This window comes from Anopheles gambiae, chromosome 2 (assembly GCF_943734735.2).
Source record: "Anopheles gambiae chromosome 2, idAnoGambNW_F1_1, whole genome shotgun sequence".
Taxonomy (NCBI): Eukaryota; Metazoa; Arthropoda; class Insecta; order Diptera; family Culicidae; genus Anopheles; species Anopheles gambiae.
The window spans coordinates 13,621,459-13,641,983 of NC_064601.1; the positions used below are offsets into that span (position 1 = coordinate 13,621,459).

The 20,525-nt window shown below is 52.2% G+C and overlaps 3 protein-coding genes across 8 annotated transcripts in view; 2 read left to right on the forward strand and 1 right to left on the reverse strand.

Moving 5' to 3' along the window:
- Positions 1 to 6,861, forward strand: part of LOC1281107 (lateral signaling target protein 2 homolog) — a 28,184-nt gene extending 21,323 nt beyond the window's left edge. For all 6 annotated transcript variants that reach the window (XM_321045.6, XM_061643643.1, XM_061643640.1 and 3 more), the window contains exons 3-4: positions 5,143 to 5,760; positions 5,842 to 6,861. In XM_321045.6, the coding sequence (XP_321045.6) occupies positions 5,143 to 5,760; positions 5,842 to 6,030 (807 nt within the window). In that variant the 3' untranslated portion in view covers positions 6,031 to 6,861. The remainder of the gene's footprint in view (positions 1 to 5,142; positions 5,761 to 5,841) is intronic.
- A 4,366-nt stretch (positions 6,862 to 11,227) lies between these two features.
- On the forward strand, positions 11,228 to 17,530 carry LOC1281106 (uncharacterized). The gene has a single exon (XM_321044.6). It carries the CDS (start codon positions 12,597 to 12,599, stop codon positions 16,908 to 16,910), a length of 4,314 nt encoding a protein of 1,437 aa, XP_321044.6. The 5' UTR covers positions 11,228 to 12,596; the 3' UTR covers positions 16,911 to 17,530.
- LOC1281104 (leucine--tRNA ligase, mitochondrial) lies at positions 17,527 to 20,522 on the reverse strand. The gene is made up of 4 exons (XM_321043.5): positions 20,367 to 20,522; positions 18,503 to 20,306; positions 17,954 to 18,432; positions 17,527 to 17,868 (listed from the first exon to the last, which is right to left on the reverse strand). The coding sequence occupies exons 1-4, from the start codon at positions 20,445 to 20,447 to the stop codon at positions 17,569 to 17,571; spliced, it is 2,664 nt and encodes an 887-aa protein (XP_321043.5). The 5' UTR covers positions 20,448 to 20,522; the 3' UTR covers positions 17,527 to 17,568.
- Between the last annotated feature and the right edge of the window lie 3 nt (positions 20,523 to 20,525).

Consider the following 20,525-nt stretch of genomic DNA (forward strand, 5'->3'; position numbering starts at 1 on the left):
TAAAAATGAGAAATAATGGCGTAATATTACTTAATAGATCGTAATGTCAACGCATTGATCGAACATCTAAGCTTTTCTTACTTGATTGATTATGTTTGCGAATAGTTCGTAGAAGATCTTTAACATATGATATATTCGTCTTATTATCATGACTTCTAACTTTTGTGTTCGGATGACCGATGAAGCGTTGAAAATAATGACGCGAACACAAACTACAATTTACAACTTATATTATAAGTAAAATGATAACATCCGTGCCGCGCTGACACACAACCGTTCGCCACCAAAGCCAGATCGGAAGAGAGAGAGCAATTCCTTAATTCTAATTCTCCTAATTCTAATTCTCCTAACTCTCCAGATTTCGCCTTGCCTATCTAGTTTCGCCTCGCCGTTGCGTCGGCCGCCTGACTGGTATCGGCGACTGTCTCCAGCCGCGATCCAGGGGTGAGCAACAATACGATCACAACACTAACATTGTCCGATCAGCTCAACTGATCCTCGGAAAACCTCGGATCTCAGATAAACTAGGCAAAGACCAAACTGATGGTGGCAACATCAGCGGACCTACCAATAACAAATCCAAACCTACATAGGCGTGACATACAGATAGATGAACGCCCTTTTGAAGTCATTTCAGAATTCACCTACCTCGGGTCAAAGGTCTGCAACGACAATAGCGTGGTAGCTGAGTTGCACGCAAGGATGCTGGCTACCAACCGGTCTTTATACGGCCTGAGCATTCAGTTCACCTCAAAGAACCTGTTGCAACGAACGAAACAGGCAATATATGGCTCCTATATAGTACCGGTGCTAACATACGCCTCTGAGACATGGACACTGTCCAAATATGACAAAACCCTCTTAGCCGCGTTCGAGAGAAAGATGCTTTGAAGGATTCCTGACCCTGTATGGGTGGAAGGACAATGGAGGAGCCGTTATAACGACGAGCTATGCGAGATGTACGGTGACCTCATTGTCGTGCAGCGTATCAAGCATGCCAGGCTCCGATGGGCTGTTGTCCGCAAGAACAGAGGAGGCATGTTAGGCCCAAATTGAGGTCGCAAGATGTCGTTGCGGCGTCCACCATTGAGGCCGTGATAACGGATTGGCAGACGAAAGCGCGAGACCATGAGTGGTTTCGGACACTCCTGAGGCAAGCCAAGACCGCAAAGTACTAGTAGCGCCGGATAAGTAAGATCATTAGAAATACCAAAGATCATATCGTCGAAGGTCGGTTATATCAACAACCTTCCACGTAAATATCAACAACATTTATGGAAATGTGTTTGCGTTTGTTCGGATTGCGTTCCTCATACTCTGCACACGTAAAACTTTTGGTTTTGTTTTCAAGATGCTTTATTGTTCAACCATCGCTCGAACCAATCGTCACTTTAGTTCTTCTTGCCCTTGCCATTTTCACGGCCCTTGCCGTGTTCCTTCTGCTGCTCCTGCTTTCCCTTTCCTTTCGGGCTCTCCATGCGACGCGACGATCCTTCCATCTCACGATCCATACCGCCCTTTCCTCCCTTGCCACCCTTTCCTCCCTTGCCACCCTTTCCGCCCTTTCCACCTTGGCTCTCCTCCGAGCTACCACCCTGTTGTCCATCCTCCATCGATCCCGACTCGTCCTGTCTGTTGCCCTTGCCCTTGCCCTGTACTTCGGACTTTCCCTTTCCACCCCGCTTCTGTTCGGATTGTGGAGCAGCCAGAGCCACTGCGCACAGGACGACGACCAGGAAGAACAGAGTAGCCTTCATTGTTGGTTCGACAGGGTTGGATTGGTTGGTTGGAGCTAGGTTGGCTGGTTGGTTAAGCTGGTGGTAGCTGGGCTAGTTGTGCTGTTTCGAGGCTAGTTCATCGATATTTATAGTCAACCAATATGATCGTTAGTGAGAATAACATACGTGTCAAGCTATCAAATTGCGATCAAGAAAATTGCAACTGGATATTGTCCAAGGACATACATTAATGACCAACTTGACCGAAAATAAGAAATAATGGCCTAATATCACTTAATAGATCGTAATGTCGGGCGGTCCCGTGGTACAGTCGTCAACTCGAACGACTTAATAACATGCCCGTCATGGGTTCAAGCTCAGAATGAACCGTCCCCCCGTAGCAAGGATTGACTATCTAGCTACGTGGTAATGAATTAAGTCTCGAAAGCCTGTATAGGTAATGTAAGCCGGCATGGCCGCGTAGAACGTTACGCCAACTGAAAGAAGATCGTAATGTCAATACATTGATCGAACTTCTAAGCTCTTAACACTTGATTGATTATGTTTGCGAATAGTTCGTAGAAGATCTTTAACATACGACATATTCGACTTATTATCATGACTTCTAACATTGTCCGATCAGCTCAACTGCTGATTCATTTCGACGATCTTCCCTGCATTAATCGTGGTTCACACGTTCCAAAACATAAACAAAATCAATGTGCCACTTGGTAGTCTTTCCATGCATGTTTAGCAGGTAATTCCAAGAAATTCTCATAATTATCAAAACACTAAAATTCCTTTTATCAAAAGCCACTTTTGGAATCCCGGCCAAACTGATACGGTTAGTTAAAATGACTATGACCAACATCACTTGCCAGGTGAAGGTTGAGGGAAAACTCTCAAGGCTTTTTGCTACCATTAAAGGTCTGCGCCAGGGGGACGAGCTTGCCTGTCTCATATTCTACTTAGCGCCAGAGAGGGCCATCCAGGACTCGAGGTTGGAAGCTTCGGGAACCATCTTCTATGAGTCAACCCATATCCTGGCATATGCTGATGATATAGACATCAATGGTGTGCGGCACTCCTATGTAGCAGAAGCTTACCAAGGGATCGAGTAGGCGGCAGAGAACCTCGGATTGCAGATAAACTAGGCAAAGACCAAACTGTTGATTCAAAGATCATATCGTTGAAGTTCAGTTATATCAACAACCTTCCACATAAATATCAACATCATTTACGGAAACGTTTTTGCGTTTGTTCGGATTGCGTTCCTCATACTCTGCACAAATAAGTTTCTTTGGTTTGTTTTCAAGATGCTTTATTGTTCAACCATCGCTCGAACCAATCGTCACCTTAGTTCTTCTTGCCCTTGCCATTTTCACGGCCCTTGCCGTGTTCCTTCTGCTGCTCCTGCTTTCCCTTTCCTTTCGGGCTCTCCATGCGACGCGACGAGCCTTCCATCTCACGGTCCATACCGCCCTTTCCTCCCTTGCCACCCTTGCCGCCCTTTCCGCCCTTTCCGCCCTTTCCACCTTGGCTCTCCTCCGAACTACCACCCTGCTGTCCATCCTCCATCGATCCCGACTCGCCCTGTCGGTTGCCCTTGCCCTGTACTTCGGACTTTCCCTTTCCACCCCGCTTCTGTTCGGATTGTGGAGCAGCCAGAGCCACTGCGCACAGGACGACGACCAGGAAGAACAGAGTAGCCTTCATTGTTGGTTGGACAGGGTTGGATTGGTTGGTTGGAGCTAGGTTGGCTGGTTGGTTAAGCTGCTGGTAGCTGGGCTAGTTGTGCTGTTTCGAGGGTTGTTCGTCGGTATTTATAGTCAACCAACATCATCATTAGTGAGAATAATGCGCGTGTAAAGCTATTAAATTACGATCAAGAAAATGAACACTGCAGGCAGTAAATGGTTATGCCAAATAAGATGAAAATGAAGAGTAATGATCTGGCACATGATCATGTATGAAATGTGATTCATGCAGCAAGTTCATGCGTTTCACCATTCCTTGTTGTATTCAATCTCTGTAAGATGATCAAGCTACTGATATGCAGGTGATCATTTGCAAATATATCCTAGTTAAATGTCTTCTATTTGAGGCTCGAGTCCAACACCTTATGCTGTTGTCTTTCCACATCCGTGTCTTCCTCAAAACCGTCTGATCAAAGAACCCCCACCAAATATGGATCGCTCTCTTGATCGATAATTGATAAAGAGTCATCGCCAGTGTTTTAACTGAGGAAAAATGTGATTTTTGTTTGGAACGAATATATAATATAATTTATATATTTTCTACACCACACATATTCGTAAGTTTGATATTATGTCATGAATTACTCGACATTCAAGTGCATTCCTTGACTAGTAAATATGATGCAAACATGGTCAGCTACATCATAACAGATATTCATTTAGTCTGATGGACGGCTCCAATACTCAAAACCACGATGATTCTGTTCGCATTACTCTATATGTGTTCAGTTCAGATTCATTTACATCATTCATAGCACAACGTGTATCAAACTGGTCCATGAGAATTTAACAGGAGTTATAGTCTACAGTAGAATATAAACCATTTCATCGGCATTATTTCACTGAGTTACAATATATTACCATAGTTTTGTTGCGATATGATGCGACAGCAGTTAGCAAACACTCCAGGAAAAGCGACAACTGTCATAGAGAAAATGAAGCTTCTTAAGTATAACATGGTTTGAAACACTTTCCGTAGGATTCCCTCTTCACGATCATTTTCTTTCAATCAGCTCACATGTATTGTTTTGATGTGTTATCAAATAACTACAAATGTATGTTTGTTTAGCTATAATGTATCATTTTATTTCCGTATGTTCCGTTCAGTTCTTTCCCTTGCCCTTTCCGTGCTCCTTGGCCTTCTCCTGGCCCTTTCCTCCATTCTGAGCATGGGCACGGCCAGCCTCAGCACGGGATGCAGCGTCGCCCTTCTCCTGTCCCTTGCCCTTGCCGTTGCCAACGCCTACTTTCGAGCCATCGGCAGCTCCAGCGGAAGCTTGTTCCTTTCCTTTGCCCTTGCCCTGTCCCTTGCCATGCTGCTCACTGCTGTTGGCAGAGATAGCCACGACGCACAGGACGACGACCAGGAAGAACAGAGTAGCCTTCATTGCTGTGGGTTGGGTTGGGTATGGTTAGATGTTTCAAACAAGAGCAGTTGACGGTAGTGGGTAGACTTGCTGTATGACTGTGGTACTAGTGATTCCATGCTTTTATACCTGATCTGCGTAACCAGTGCGCATATTAAATACTCATTACTCAACTCATGAGAATTGATGATTGCACCTATCCTAATGTAGTGAAATTGACCTTCTTTCAACACTTCTACCAGTTTTACAACTTTATGTTTAAATTGTTTCATTCTTTTTCTTTACCCTATATACACACAGATGAACCCCGTGGACGAACGGCTACCAAAGCTAGAGTTTACGCTTTCTACGGACGAAGAAAATGCGCTCACCCTGTACGAGGAGCTCGAGCAGACGGACATCAACCCGACCAACCTCAACGTCAACTGCTGCTGCGGTCTGTTGCGCACCTCGCCCTTCCACCAGCCAAAATCTACCACCTCCAGCCCTACCGGCCGGCGCCAGCTAGACGATGCACAAAGCGTACATCATCGCCATCACCATCATCACCACCAGCAGCAACAGCAGCATTCCGAGGACACCGATCCGAACGTTCACGTTTCGACCAGCGACGAGGACTACCGGTGCGACAACACACTGTCCGACAGATGGCGGGACAGCGTGACGCGTCGCAACGAGCGGTACCGCACGTTCGGGCTGCTCGAGTCTAGCATACTGAACAGCTTCCAGCTGCAAAACTTTCGCCGCAAGACGCCCAGCGTGTTCGACTCGTCCAGCTCCTCGGGGCAGACGAGCTGCAGCTCGACCGCATCGAGCATGATCGACGACATATCGGACAAGATCGAGGAGATCGGCAAGCTCGACACGAACATCCACTCGCTCATGTACAAATCGGTCGAGCTGCATAATGACATACTGGTAAGCAGGGTCCCTGGGATTACAATATTTGCCCCAAATGCTAAAACCCCCATTTTGTTCACCATTCCCCCTTTCCCGCAGTCCTTGGAAGCGACTACTAACCGCCTCATTGCCGACGCGAAGAAACTCTCAGACGATCTGGACGATGTACGATTCCTGGACGAGCTGATCGCCATCCTGAACGGCGACATCGGTCCGGTGATACATCGCGAATGGCCCTACAAAATCGACACCGACGCACCGATCGAAGAAGGCACCCCGGTCACCTAACCTGCCCGGTTTCGTTTCGCCAATCTCGGCACACGCCTAATGCGTGCGTGCGTTCGTGTGCCGCTTGTGCTGGGGAAGCCGCCATCGCCATCGTGCCCAGCTGTTTTCAGTACGCGCCGGTCCGGCCGGTCTTATTATACCCCTATTACACTCCGATAGATCCTCGTGACTGCATGTCGGCGGCTTTGTAGTGCCTCGGCGGTGGTTCAAAAGACACGCGAACGAACGCAACGGCACATCCAAAGACCGAACGGAGAACCTCCAAATCGATAGCGTATCTAACGTTGCAACTTCTTGCTAAGTGCGTACCGTGCACTGCTCCATTGTCCATCATAGCCACAGCGAGACACAGCGCTGAGACACACCAAGCAAATGTCCTCGTCCTCGACGATAATTGGCTTACGGGCACGGTGTTGGAATACAATACCTTTCCCTCTTCCTTTGTGACATATCCAATATTCGATTTAACGCTTCCGGGAACAGCACCGATTTTGTTGCTTGTACCGCGCGTTGTGTGTCCCCTGTTGCTTGGCCCGTTTCAACGCTGCCGCTGCTTCTTAGCCAGCATAATTATAGGCAGAAAATGTAAGACCATCAGCCTAAAGGTGTCAGCGCATTGGAAGTGTCCCCTGCGAGGTCAATCACTTCGCGTCATTTGTCGCAGTGGCGGGCGGGTTTTAAACTACGCTAACGAGCATCATTAGGGGAGAGGGGGGGGGGGGGGGGGAGAGGGTGGTTGTAGATTAGAAAATTATACGTAAGTTAAACTACTCCGAACACTGTGTAGGTTGTATAAATAAATGATCCAATTGTGATAACTAGTAAAAAAAAGCCTGCAATCATTCGATTTTTTTCTTTCTTGTTTCTTTCTTGTTGGCGACAGTGAGCTGCAACACGTGGGAATAATTTTAGTTTCATATTACCAATATTTGAAGGCCGGATGGCTTATTTAAAGCCCATTTCGTGAAATTAAATCACTAAAGTGAGTTAACATCGCAAGCAAAAAGTGGAATAGATTGAGCTAGTTTTAAATAAGTTACAAAATAATGTTTCACGCATTGATGACGTTTTCTTGTGTGTATGGGTCGTATTTTCCAGCAAATTAAAGAGTTCCCAAATTTAGCCTAATTTTATATCAGTGCAATTTCAAATGCTAATTTAATATGAATCTAAATTTTCAAATTATATGACCTTAACGGATTAATGGCTCATGGCTCATTATCATAGCAATTGATAGTAACCTCTGAAAAGCTTATTAAAGAAAAACGTGTGTCAAACCAATTTATTTTAAATGTGTTTTTGCATTAGATAGTTGAAACTGTACGTTTCCCTTCATTTACTTTTTGTTGAGCATTTAATGATGGACATGTTTTTTTAAAAGCAGAGTTAAACGTACATCGCATGAGATTTTAAGCATTTTAAAATCGCACGTTAAAAATACAATTCTATTCAATGAATGATTTAACTTCCAGCAACAACAAAACAAAAAAAAACAAAACAATCTCCCAGAAATCAGGCCAGCTGGCTGAATCAATTTGTCTCCAAAATCGAAAAAAAGGAATTCCTTCCGCGACATTCCACCCACAATTCGCGTGCGGTCATAACTTTTGTCATTGACTTCCTTTAGTTTTATGCAAACATCGAACAAACGTGACCGTGCGGGCGGTATATGAGCGCTATCCGCCGTGCATAATCACGCCATTGAACTTGCTCCGCACAAACTACCCCACATGCCCTCACACGTAGTACGTAGTCCAATATATTCCCATACACCCCATCAAGTCGAATCGGCCGAGTAGGCTTTGATCGGGTCTGCCGGGAGCTCCCTGTCACAACCGCTCCCATAAGCGGGGTGGGACACCGATTGCACCAAACGCTCGCATATGAATTTATGCACAGTACGATCGAGAACTGACACATTGAGCAAATAAAAAAAAAATAGGGACAATCGGAGTTCGGGGTCCTTTACCGCACTTCAAGTTGTTTCTTTCTTGTTTCTCTCTTTCTTTCTCTCTCCATCTCTCTCTCTCTCTTTTTTTGGTTTCATTTTTGTCATCATTCCATCGCTTTCCCGGCCTAAAGCGTTGCCTCCAAAGCCCAGCACCAGAAATGCAAATCAACTACTCCATCAGCTTCTGAACGCCCTCCTCAACCTTTTCACCGTACATTGCCTCAAAAAAAAAACACACACACACACACAAAGTGAGCAATTGGCGCGTGGTAAGGGAAATTGGAGGGGGGAAAGTTTTGCAACATTTTATTAACTTACTCTGTCCCGTGAATCGGTCGGCCCCGTTCTGTACTGCTGCAATCAGCACGCCCCGCGCGCTTTATACTTAATTACTCGAGCAGTGCCCTTTTCTAGAGCACCAGTCCATCACTTAGTCCACTTTACCTGCTCCTTGCGAGGGGAAAATAGGGAGGTGAAGCTTACTCACCCACCCACCCACACTCACACACACACCCACTTCATGCCATTCTATTATGTGACTGCGAACTTTAGCGTTCGTTAACCTGGGGGCTATGGCTGGGTGTTGTATTTTTTGTTTTTAGTACATTCACTTCCGGCTTCAGGTTGCATTCCGTTGTGTAGCAAGCTTGACTGGTGCAAACGTTGTACGTTTGCCGTTCCGAGGACTAGTTCGACCCACGGCGCTGCATAGCCAATGATGAAGCATAAGTTGGTGTGTTGCTCTATTTGCTATCATTCTTTTTGGAGGGTGAATTAAAAAAGGCCAGCAAAAGGATGCATTTTACGGTGGGAATAGGGGAGAAAATGGTACCAATCATGTTTTAATTACGGAGTGACATTGTTATACAATTTGTGCGATTGTTTTCCACTTTTATGACAGTATGGTAGGTATTGAGTTATAAGAATTGTTTCCCTTTCGTGCAATTTGTTTAAAACCGTAACGGAATTAAATAGTACAGAATACAAAACATATTATCCTGTCTCAATGAAACAAACGGAACAAACCATATCATCAATTAACCTCTCCGATACGGAGTGGCTCGATAGTCTGATCGATAGGCGTGCATGATATGAATGTATATGATCCGGTTGAGTATCAACTCCCGTTTGGACTTCTCACCACATCCTTTCGCAATTGTTTAATTGGTTTTTATAGCGTACAGAATAGTAGGATACGTTTGAGATTTGATCCTTTATCGATCATATAATGCTTGCCTCATATAAATCTTTCGTCTTTTTGTACATCGGTGCTATAGGACTTAACGGAAATAAACACTTAATAATAGATCCTGCTTCGAAACATTTACTGCCTCTGTCGCTGAAAATTATCACCCACTGTATGCTGAAAATAGCTTCCGTAAGGCGGCTGCGTGGTTGTGGAGAAGAATGTTTGCCTAGCACCACCAGCCACCACCAGTATATCCCGCCAGTTGCAGCGCGAGTTCCACAAATAGAACCTAGTGTGCTAATGATGGAAAATGGCACCGGAAAATGTAGGCCGAATTCCGCAACACGATGCCCCCCCCCTCCCCCCTCCAACCAAGCCACTCAACCAGAGCGTCCGCTGTCCCGACGTTTGCAACCTTCCGAAGAATGCGAAATCGGGCACGATGCCTGGGCGCGCAGTGCCCGCCTTGGAGCAGAACGAATGTACAGCGGGAGTGACGGCGGGGGCAAACTTTGCAGATTTCGTTTGCAACGAGTTTCACTTTTTTTGTTCACTCCATTTGGTACCACCGATTCATATTGCGGAAGTTTACGGCACTTGGAAGTAACACTTCCGCAGCCGGAAATTCCAAAGACACCCAGCGGGGTCACGATGGGTTAACGGGATGTGTTATGCAAATGAGAGAGAAAGAGAGAGAGGGAGATAGAAGGGGGACGAAATGAGACAAAAAATGAACCAGCCCAACCTTTCCCCCGGGGGAGGTCCCGGGTGAGATCCCCGGGGTAGGACCCCGGGTGAATCCAAGGAGGGAGGGGCCAGTGTGCGAAACTATTCAGACGACCGGAAACACTACCATACGGCAGCCAACACGGCAGCGGCCATGTGGGCATATGGGGCGAGACTTGGAGCTGGGGCAGACTGGCTCGAAAGTTTGCCTTACCCCGCCCTATACTCCCGCGCAAACACACACACACACAAACACACAACATCTGCCACAGTTTCTATGACGTGTAGTTTCATCGTGCCCGTTTATCGTTTGAGGAGCCACGTCACAGCAAGCGGGTTAGGATTTTCCGTTGCTTTTGGTATGCATGTGTATGTGTGTGAGTGTGTATGTAGTGGTTCGAGTTCGAAAAGTTCCGCCTGGAGCGTAATCTATGGACGCGACTTCTAATCAGACCATGGTTTAGAGGGAACATGACTAAATTACTCACCTTCCCACACAAACACACACACACATCGGCCTCGGTCGAGTTTTGGACACGGGACACAGTTTAGTGGGTTCGGTTGCTACTCGCTCGGCCCATCGGCAGGACGAAACTTACACGAACAACCGTTTTCCGGTTGAGAATCGCTTTCTCTTGTTCGCTTCCTCGCTGCCCACCCCCGTCGGGAAGCCGAACTGACATCAACACGTGAAGCACGGCTCATCAGACCGGTAGCGGAGTATATGCTTGCGCGTACCATGACCGCGGAACATCACCGGGGAAGGGCCGGATTCGGTAGAACGTGTTTAGAACATTTTCCGGCGATATGATTTTGAAGCGCCTTTTCCACGACCGGTTCTCGCGTGGAAAACAGCGAACAAAGAATGAAAGAAAGAAAGGGAAACAAACAACTCCACTCGAGCAACACCACTGCTACGCGGCAACCGACCACAAACAACCGTCGGGAACCGCACACGCACACGCCTGCTATGTGGGGCCCCCCTTAACAACATTCTCAGCACCCAGCAATCACTAGGCTTTTGTTTATATCTAACCTCAATACACGCAGTACACAGCACCCAGCACCCAGCGCACAGATAGCGCATTATTTGCAACAGCGCGGCGTATCCTAGTGTGCGCTGAAATGATACCCCTTCCCTCACCAACACCACCACCACGCCCGTGTGCGCAACCGGTACGAAAAGCGTGGTGCGCGAGCGAGCGACCCACCAAAGCAACGTATCCTTCGGCGGCGGGACTGTTGGCCGATTTTCAATCATAAACAACGTAACGGCGGGGAGGGGGGGGGGGGAGAGGAGGGAGAATAAAAAGAGCGCAGCAAAAAAAAAAACACCACATAACTGTCCCGCGCAGAGGGTTGGGGAGTGTTTCTCCATTCACCCGAGGTCCGTGCACACCAACACACCTGCAGGACAGGACACTGAACAGCTTGAGCCGAAGTCACAGGAGCCAGCAGCAGTCGAAAGGATCGCGTTGGCGTGTGCGGATGTGTTTTTGGTGGTGTTGGCAACCCTGGCACCCGGGGGGATACGGCCACATAGCTCCACGTGTGCGGGTTTTCCGTTTTCCGAACCGTCGCCTTGGCACACACAGTTGGCATTTCGCTTGAATAAAGTGACACGTTAATGCAGTGTGTAGTGCGTGTTTTTACATTAAACATTTGTACACGGAATGTAGTACGGATATGTCAAACCGCTAGTGTGTCTGTCTGCAGGAGAAAAAGCCCAATAATGGGCAGCCAGAGCAGTGCGGATTGTCCGTCCGTAAACGGACCCCCAAGCCCAAGATCCTGCCCAAGAACCACTCTGCGTGCCAACCCTGCCCAACAGAGGAGCTGAGTTTGAGTGAATGAAAGGGGAAGAATAAGAAAAAGGGGTTACTAAAGAAGAAAAAGAAGAAGACCGAGAAGAAGCAAACGCGAACAGTGTGCGCCGCCAACGCCAACTTTGTCAATCAGTTCGTGCGAGCGATAGAGGGCAGTGCAAAGCAGGCGGGTTGTTTCGGTTCGGGAAAATCGGTCACGAAAGTTTTTCGGCATTCAATTGATTTTCACTACAACTATCCTATATAGTATAGCCGACGGTGTGTGTGTGTGTGAGAGAGAGAGAGAGAGAGTGCTCCACAGTGTCTGTGTCGTTTGATGTGGGCCTCGGTGTACGGCGAGAGGGGAGCAAACAACGGAGACAGTTAGAAAGGACTACCACCACCACCACCCGTTTCACCAAGACAGCTCATAAACAACTTTATGAAGCGCATGAATTACAAACGGCTGCACTGCATCACTACTACAGCGGAGGACGGAATCCTAACGAAAGGACGACTCCCTACCACTGTGCTGAAGGACTTTCCACCGTTCTTGTGCCGAGTGACAACCAACCTTTTCGTCAGTCTTCATAGTCTGTATCCGCGTGTGTTTGTGTGTGTGTGTGTGAGACAGGGATCTGAAGATATTGTCCAAGAAGTGTCCTCAAAGTGTTGACCGCAGCGCGTACGATGCACCGTATCATCCCGGTGCTGACTGTGCGGAGAGCGAAACGACGCGCAAAGGGCACATTCCGCGAGGCGGTGAGCTGTCACTCAGCACTCCGCACAAGACAGGCTGGCAAGGTTATTGCGGAGGAAACATCCTACAGCAACTAACAGAAAGAAAAAAAAAACGAACAGAGGCAATAAGCAGGTCACAGCCGCAGGCAGCACAATGAGCACCTCGAAGATGCGGGGAAAGTCGGCCCTCCACATCAACGACGGTATCATCGGCACGGGCGCACCGACGGCGGGTGTGGTGACCGGCGGGGGTCCGGGTCCACCCGCCGCCCTCCTAAAGATCGAATCCGTCGTGCCAAAGCTGAGCAGCCGGGTCGCGAACGGGCCCGCCTCGAGCTTGGCCCTAGCGGCGGCGGGCCACTCCACCCGCCTGCGCACCTTCCACCGGTCGCACAGTACGCTCAGCTCGTCCTACCTGCGGAAGGTGACGGCGGCGGCGGCCGCCGACTACAACCGGCAGCAGCGCATCCATCCGACCGGGGGCGCCACCATCCGCCCGGAACCGATCTGCGAGCGGGGCGGCTACGGTGGCCCATCGCCACCACCACCACCAGCGGGAGCAGTAGCAGCGGCATCACAATCAACCCACGACACGACCGGGCATCATGCGCTGCTGGCTGGGTACGCCGAAACACCGCCCCTGGACAGTACGCTGATCGTGCAGAATGGCGTCCCGAGCATTAGGCGCTCGGAGAAGGATCGCGAGAAGCACCCGGACCGGGTCAACCTCGACCGGAAGGGGCTCAGCTCGATCCCGCTCATCGAGGACGAGCCGAACCTGCGGCTGCTCTCGCTGCAGCACAATCTGATCAACGCGTTCCACATCCCACCGGAAGCCGACCCGAACAACAATCTGCCGACAACCAAGGGGCAGCACCAGGGTGCAGTGGTGTCGAATGGAGAGCTTAAGCCGGCTACGGCGCACTACTACCCCGCAGCGGTCAGCAGCAGTCCACCGACACCGACCAAACCCTCGCCCGGCGGTACGCCGACGAACGGGCCTGCCTCCTCCTCCTCTTCGTCCACCGCTTACGGGCCAGCGGCCACGAAACCCTCCGCCAAGCAGTTCCTCCGGCAGAAGTCAACCTCGCGCGGGCAGCTGCTGATGGGCACGAATCTGGCCTCGCTGGCCGGGCCCGGCGGAAATGGAAACTCCGTGGCGAGCAGCTTCATCCAGAGCAGGATTACGATCGGTAGCAAGCAGCCGGCGGTACCGAATGGTGCTCCCCAGTCAACCGGCCCCATGTCCGGGGTGTCGCCGCACCTTCAGAAACCGCCAGCGACCGCTGCCTCCACCGGCAACGGCTCAACGGGCCCGATCGCCATCACGGCGCATCAGAAAAGTTTGCTCAAAAAGTCCAACAGCTTCATCGGCGGACCGAGCATGTTCCTTACCGGTGGGCCGGGGGCCACACAGCCCGCCACGCCAAATGGGGCCACCACCACCACCACCACCTCCAATGGGATGTTGAAGATGCGGGCCGGCAAGCTGCTGCTGGTGCCCTCCTTTAGCATCGATAATCTGAGCAACATCGCCGAGCTGCCTGCCGGCGGTGCGGGCCTTGGCGAGCAGGACTACTTTAACGGACAGTCGAGCAGCAATGGCAGCGCGGGCAACAGTGGCAAAACAACACCCACCAGCACCGGTCCGCCGGTGGTGCCACCGGGGGCGGAAAGTGTGGTCCCGCCGGCGTTCGTCACCCGCTACAACCTGAGCAATCTGGTGTTTCTCGACCTGTACGACAACCAGATCGAGAAGATCTCGTGTCTGGACGGGCTCAAAAGCCTGACCGTGCTGCTGCTCGGCAAGAACCGCATCACCGACATCGGGGGGCTGGTGTCACTCAAGAGCACGCTGCGCGTGCTCGACCTGCACGGCAACAAGATCAGCAACATCAGCGGCAAGATCTGCCAGCTGCAGGAGCTGAAATCGCTCAACCTCGCCGGGAACGCGCTGCGCCAAATCCAGGCGCACGACTTTGCCGGCCTGTTCAGCCTGAAGGAGCTGAACCTGAAGCGGAACCGCATCAAGAAGCTGTTCGGCTTCGACGATCTGCACCATCTCGAGCGGCTCTGGCTGTGCCACAACGATCTGCAGTGCGTGGAGGATATGGCGGCGATCGCGAAAGCGATCAACCTGAAGGAGGTTACGATCGAGAACAACCCGGTCTCGCTCGCCGGCGACTGCGTCTCCTTTCTCGTCAGCTACCTGCCCGGGCTGGTGTCGCTGTCGCAGATGCAGATCACCGAGCAGGTGCGCCGGGCCGCCTCGGCCTGGCGCCGCAACAAGGAGCTGTCGGACAGCAAGTACTCCAACCTGTCGTCCGACGTCTGCCAGAGCATGCGGCGCGAGGAGATCATCTCGAACGCGCGCACCAACTGGGAGCTGCTCCGGTCGCAGCAGTCGATGGCGATCGCACGCGGCACCCAGCGACCCGCTGCCGCCGGCGGGAAGGAGGTTGCCAAGGAGCCGGACGGCGGTATGCTGCTGGGCGATGGTGCAATACTGCCACCGGGCGATCAAGGTGTGACGTTCGCGGTGGAAAAACCGACCAAAAAGGGAGCGAATGGAGCGTCCTCGCAAGGGACGCGGCCGTTGCGACCCGCCAATGGGAAGAAAATGGCCTCCAACCGGAAGCCACTGGTGCGATCTTCTTCGCAGGACAACTCAAGCTCGCAGGTGTCCGAGCAGGGCGGGGAAGATTACTTCCGTTTGCCCCCGATTTTGGCCCCGTTTTTAGAGCAATCCGCACCGGCCGGTGGAAAAGGTGCGGGCGAAGGTGAGGCATCCGTTACGTCCGGCGTGGGAACGCATGCCGATTCGAGCGTCTCCAGTGGATTTAGCTCGGAAAACGAGGAACAGATGAATCTGGAGAAGGAAATGGAGAAACAGAGCACGCTGGTGGCGAGTGGAAGTGCAAACTCTACCCCGGAAAAGGAAACTGACCGACCGGATGGGGTGGTTGCGGCACCGGGGAGAGCGTTGGATGTGGTGGAAGACCCTTCCAGTTCAGGTGATCCCGTTGCGCCTCGCGATCTACCCGTGCCGGAGGAGAATGGAGCACCGCCAAGAGAGAAGTTGAAGTTGCCCGCTGCTTCGGACGACTGCCAACCGCCAATCAGCATGGCCGATCCCTGTCCACCGCCCGATCTGGACGCAAATCTGGACAAGCTGTCCACACTGTCGACCGTCTCGACGAAGAGTGCCACCGAGTCGGTCATCACCAATGCGTCCTCCAACTCCTGCAACTCGGACTCGACCGGCTCCAACACGGACTCGGCCGGCAGTAGCTCGGCCGGTGGCAGTGGCAGTGTCGGTGCTGCCAGCGGCAGCAGCAGTACGAGCGGCCCCACTCCCTCCCTAACGGCCGAGCGGGGCCGAACGCACAAGACCAAGCTGACCACACCGATCAAGCGGTACGGCACGGGCACGCTCGCCCGCACGCAAACGGCCCGCAATGCATCCACGCTTCCGTCCGGCGGCACCACCAGCCTGGCCAACTCGTCCAATCTGGCCCACGGCAACGCGGGCACGGGTGCGCCGCCCGCAAACGCCCCCAGCGGTACGTACGCCGGCATACCGAGCAGCAACTATGGGCCGACGGCGGGTACGACCGGGACCGGCCGTTCCGGCAAGTCGGGCGAACGGGAGCGGGAGCAGGGCGGCGACTATCTGATCGAGATCTGCGGCCGCTACCTGAACGTGTACGGGCTCGGGGCCCTCCGGTTCATCGACAAGCAGTGGAACATGCAGAAGGCGTGCGACGTGCACACGGTCAAGTTTAGCTACATCAACTTCAACAGCATCACCGCGATCCTGTGCCGCATCAAGGTGCGGTTCGTCAATGCGGAAAACTTCATCTTCCGCGAGACGAACATCGCCTGCCTCGGGCAGATCAATGCACTGGCGGAAAGCCAGGGCATCGCGTCGCTCACGATCGACCCGGAGGGCAATCCGCTGGCGGGTCGGCCCTGGCGCAGCTACGCCATCTACCGCCTGTCGCACTGGGGGCTGAAGCAGGTGAACGGCGCGGAGGTGACGCCGGAGGAGGTGCAGCAGGCCGAGGCGACGTACGCCGGGCTGTCCGATCTGGTGCTGTGGTCCCTCCCGGAAGGGCTGCTGCAGCCGCTGCTGCAGCGGCTGCGGCTGGAGGAGACGGCCCACGCCTCGAAGATGACGGCGAAGGAGTGGCTGATGCAGGCGGACCCGTCCCTCAAGAACATCGTCGGCAAGGAGGCCCTGCAGTGGAAGAAGCACAGCACCGCCCAGGACGACACGGCGATGCGGGCGAAGGGCCGGGCGTACTTTGGCCGCATGCTGGAGAACACGTGCAATGCGGTCGAGAAGCTGCAGCGGCTGGAAACGATGTGGCCGGTGCTGCTGCTCGAGATGATCCGGAACACGCTGATCGACTACTCGCAGATCGACGTGTACGTCAAGGGGATGCTGGTCGAGCTGCTCAAGTAGGGGGGAGGGGGGGAGAGGGGAGCGAATGCGGCGTTGCACGCAAACATGTGTTCAGCAAACGCACGCGGCCTAACCGCCACGTGGTGATTACTGAGTTTTGCAGGGGATCTCGTAGTGGTGGGACACTTCCTACACTTTTTCCTATTGGAAGTGAACTGCATATGTTGGAAATTCGACTCTATGGCAACCCTTTTGGAATTCTGATAGCATTTGTCCAACAAGGGTGCTAGAGAGTCCAATTCCCATTAAAATACGTTCATTTCAAGTAAGAAAGAGTCAATGAAGGTTCCCACAGCTATGATAACTCCTGGAAAACCCTGTATGATGCATTTCCCGTACCTTAGTTTTATACATCGCTAAGAAAACGTTCGATCGCGGACGTCGGTTTCCCGTTTAACTAGTGAAAATAGGAAAAGGTGCAATAATAACATTTTAAAAAACACACACACCCACTTTCTTTGTTTATCCTCCTATTTTGTCCCCCTTTAACTCTATTTCTATTCGCTACCTTTTGTCCAAAGTTTCCTAAAATTCATCCCGCCCAACGTCGCCAATGCAAAACTTAGTACTAAAACGTGTCTTTTGGTGTAAAATGCAAATAAACCAGCACAGCAAATACACACCAGGGCGTTGAATTTATTGCTTCTTACCACGCTTATCACATCCCCACGTGCAGCACCTGCAGTGACTTTTTCTTCTTCGCCTTCTTGTCCTTCTTTTCCTTTTTGCTCTTCGTCTCGGGCTCCCCGCCTTCCTCCACGGCGGCACGATCGAGATCGACGTTCAGAATCGCCTCACAGCTCGGGTAGAGGGTGAAATCGCTCGTCCGGAGCGGTCGCTTGCCGATCAGCTTCACGATCGGCTCCTGCCGCAGTGCCAGATCGAGCGATTCCTGATGCGTCAGCTGGTTGAAGCGCTTGGCCGGGATTTTAAGTATGCAACACTCCGCACCGTTGATCTGCAAAACGAAAGTCAAAACGATTAATAAATGGTACTTCTCTCTTTAAATGGTGTGTGTGTTTTGGAAAGAAATAAAAAAGCACCTTAAAGGTAAGATCGAGCGGAAAATCTTCGTCGATTTCGGGCCACCGTTGCTCAAACACCGTACCGTCCCAGCGCAGACCAGTAGCGTCGTCATCCACACGGTGCGGTGCCGTCGCAAGCTGCTCCCACAGTTCCGCCGCAAAGTGGGGTGCCATCGGGGCAAGCATAATGATCTGGGCGGCCAGTGCCCGTTCGTACTGTCGGCCGTAGCTCACAACGGCCGGCGGGGCACGCCGGATCGCGTTCGTCAGGCCCTGCATCTTCGAGATGCCCACGCTCAGCTGGTGCGAGTGGCGGTAGTTGAAGGTTGCACCGGCCGTGAAATAGTTCCGTGCATCCCACAGCTTGTGCTCGTGCTCGGTAAACTCGGGCGTTGGTGTTGGTGCGCCTGAGCTGGGATCGATGTTTGCCCTCGCCTCCCGGAAATCGTACATCGTCAGCCAGAGCCGTTTCTGCCAGTTCAGAATGCCGGGGAATGCTGCAATGAATAAGAAACAAGGACATTAGAATGGATTTCATTCGTAACGGTAAGTGATCCATCCACTTACTCGCTTCGGACCAGTTCCGGTGCGATGTCGGCGCAACGTCGGCCAGCAGGATCAAGCGCAACGCATCGCAACCGTGCTCCCGCAGCACCTCGAGCGGATCGACACCGTTGTGCTTGGATTTGGACATCTTTTCCCACAGCATCGTGACCGGTTCGCCCGTCGCCCGCTCAATCGCTTTGTTGGCCTTCTCGTCCACGATCTCGACCTCCGCCGGTGGAATGTACTTCCCATTGCTGGCCACCCGGTAGGATCGGCCCATCACCATGCCCTGTACGAGCAGCCGTTTGAATGGTTCCGGCGTCGGCAGCAAACCCTTGCCGTGCAGATAATGTGCGACGAACCGGGCATAGTACAGATGTAGCACCGCGTGCTCCTTTCCCCCGACGTACAGGTCCACCGGCATTAACCGGTGCGCAAGCGCACTGTCGAACATTTCCCGCCGATTGTGCGCATCCAGGAAGCGCAAAAAGTACCACGAACTGTCGACAAACGTGTCCATCGTGTCGGATTCTCGCCGACAGTCGGTCCGTTGGCAGGTGGGACACGCCGCCCGCAGCCACTGCTCGTTCTGGGCCAACGGAACACCGACCGAATCTGTGGGCAACCGTACGGGGAGATCTTGTTCGGGCACTGGCACCGGACCACAGCTCGGACAGTGAATGATCGGTATCGGGGTGCCCCAGAACCGTTGCCGCGAGATGAGCCAATCGCGTAGCTTAGAGCTGACCGGATGACCGCCGATTCCTTGCTCGAGCGCTTTGCGGACTATTTCCTCCCCAGTGCTGGCAGGGCTCGGTGTGTTTTCCTTCAGCTTTAATCCACATTTGGTCGCTAACTGCCGATTCGATTCGCTCCCGACCGCCAGGTAGGTGTCGCAACCCTCTGGAAAGGTGACCGCTTCCGTTACGATCACTGGCAGCACATCCCCGGTGAACGGATTCTGTACGGTAACGTTCTCCAGCAGGCAATCGGTTTGTTTAGCCGTGTTCAGTAGATTCGTCGGATGAATAGCAATAAATAGGCCCCGTTCCAGCTCGACCGGATCGCTAGTCCACACGGACACGCTCTTCATCTTGTGCTCTCCAACCAGCGGCAGCTCGAACGCATATCCCTCACACTCGCCGATCCAGTGCCGCTGCAGCTTTATGATATCCTTCCAATCTTCCAGCCCCGGATCGCTTAAACCCTCCAGCAGCGGTTTGGCGAACCGGGTCGTCTTCACGAACCATTGGCGCAGCACCTTTTTCTCCACCTTCGCGCCCGACCGCCAGGAGCAACCGTTATCGTCCACCTGCTCGTCGGCCAGCACGGTCTCATCGACCGGGTCCCAGTTGACGAGTGCTTCCCGCTGGTACGCCAGCCCATCCCTGTATAGCATCAGAAACAGCTGCTGCGTCCAGCGGTAGTAATCCGGCTGGCAGGTAGCAAACTCTCGCTCCCAGTCGAAACTGAACGCAAGCTGTTCCAGCTGCTTACGCATCTCACCAATGTTGCGGTGCGTCCACGTGTCGGCCGGGATGCGCCGCTGCATGGCAGCATTCTCCGCAGGCAGCCCGAACGCATCCCAACCCATCGGGTGCAGCACGTTCGCACCGTTCAGCCGGTAAAACCGGGCCATCGCATCGCTGATCGTGTACACCCGCACGTGGCCCATGTGCAGGCTGCCGGAGGGATACGGAAACATGGCCAGCACGTAGCGTTTCGGTTTAACCGTATCGGCAGGGTCGAACCGGCAGTCGCCCAGCTTGTTCTGCCACTTCCGCTCCAGCTGATGTTTCATCTCCGGCGTCAACTCGCGGCATGGCTGGCAACGGAAGGCAAATGATATAATCAATCAGTAAGTCGTTTGCGTTTTGATAGTTACCGTCAACTGTCCGACCGCGGAACACAAGTGACTTCGCCCTTTTGACCATCTTCCCAAAAGCGATACGTGAAGAAATCGCATGTTTTCACACCGAGCACAATCCCACTACAAACTTTTCCGCACACGGATGACATAACGCGCGAGAGCTGTCAAGCTGGG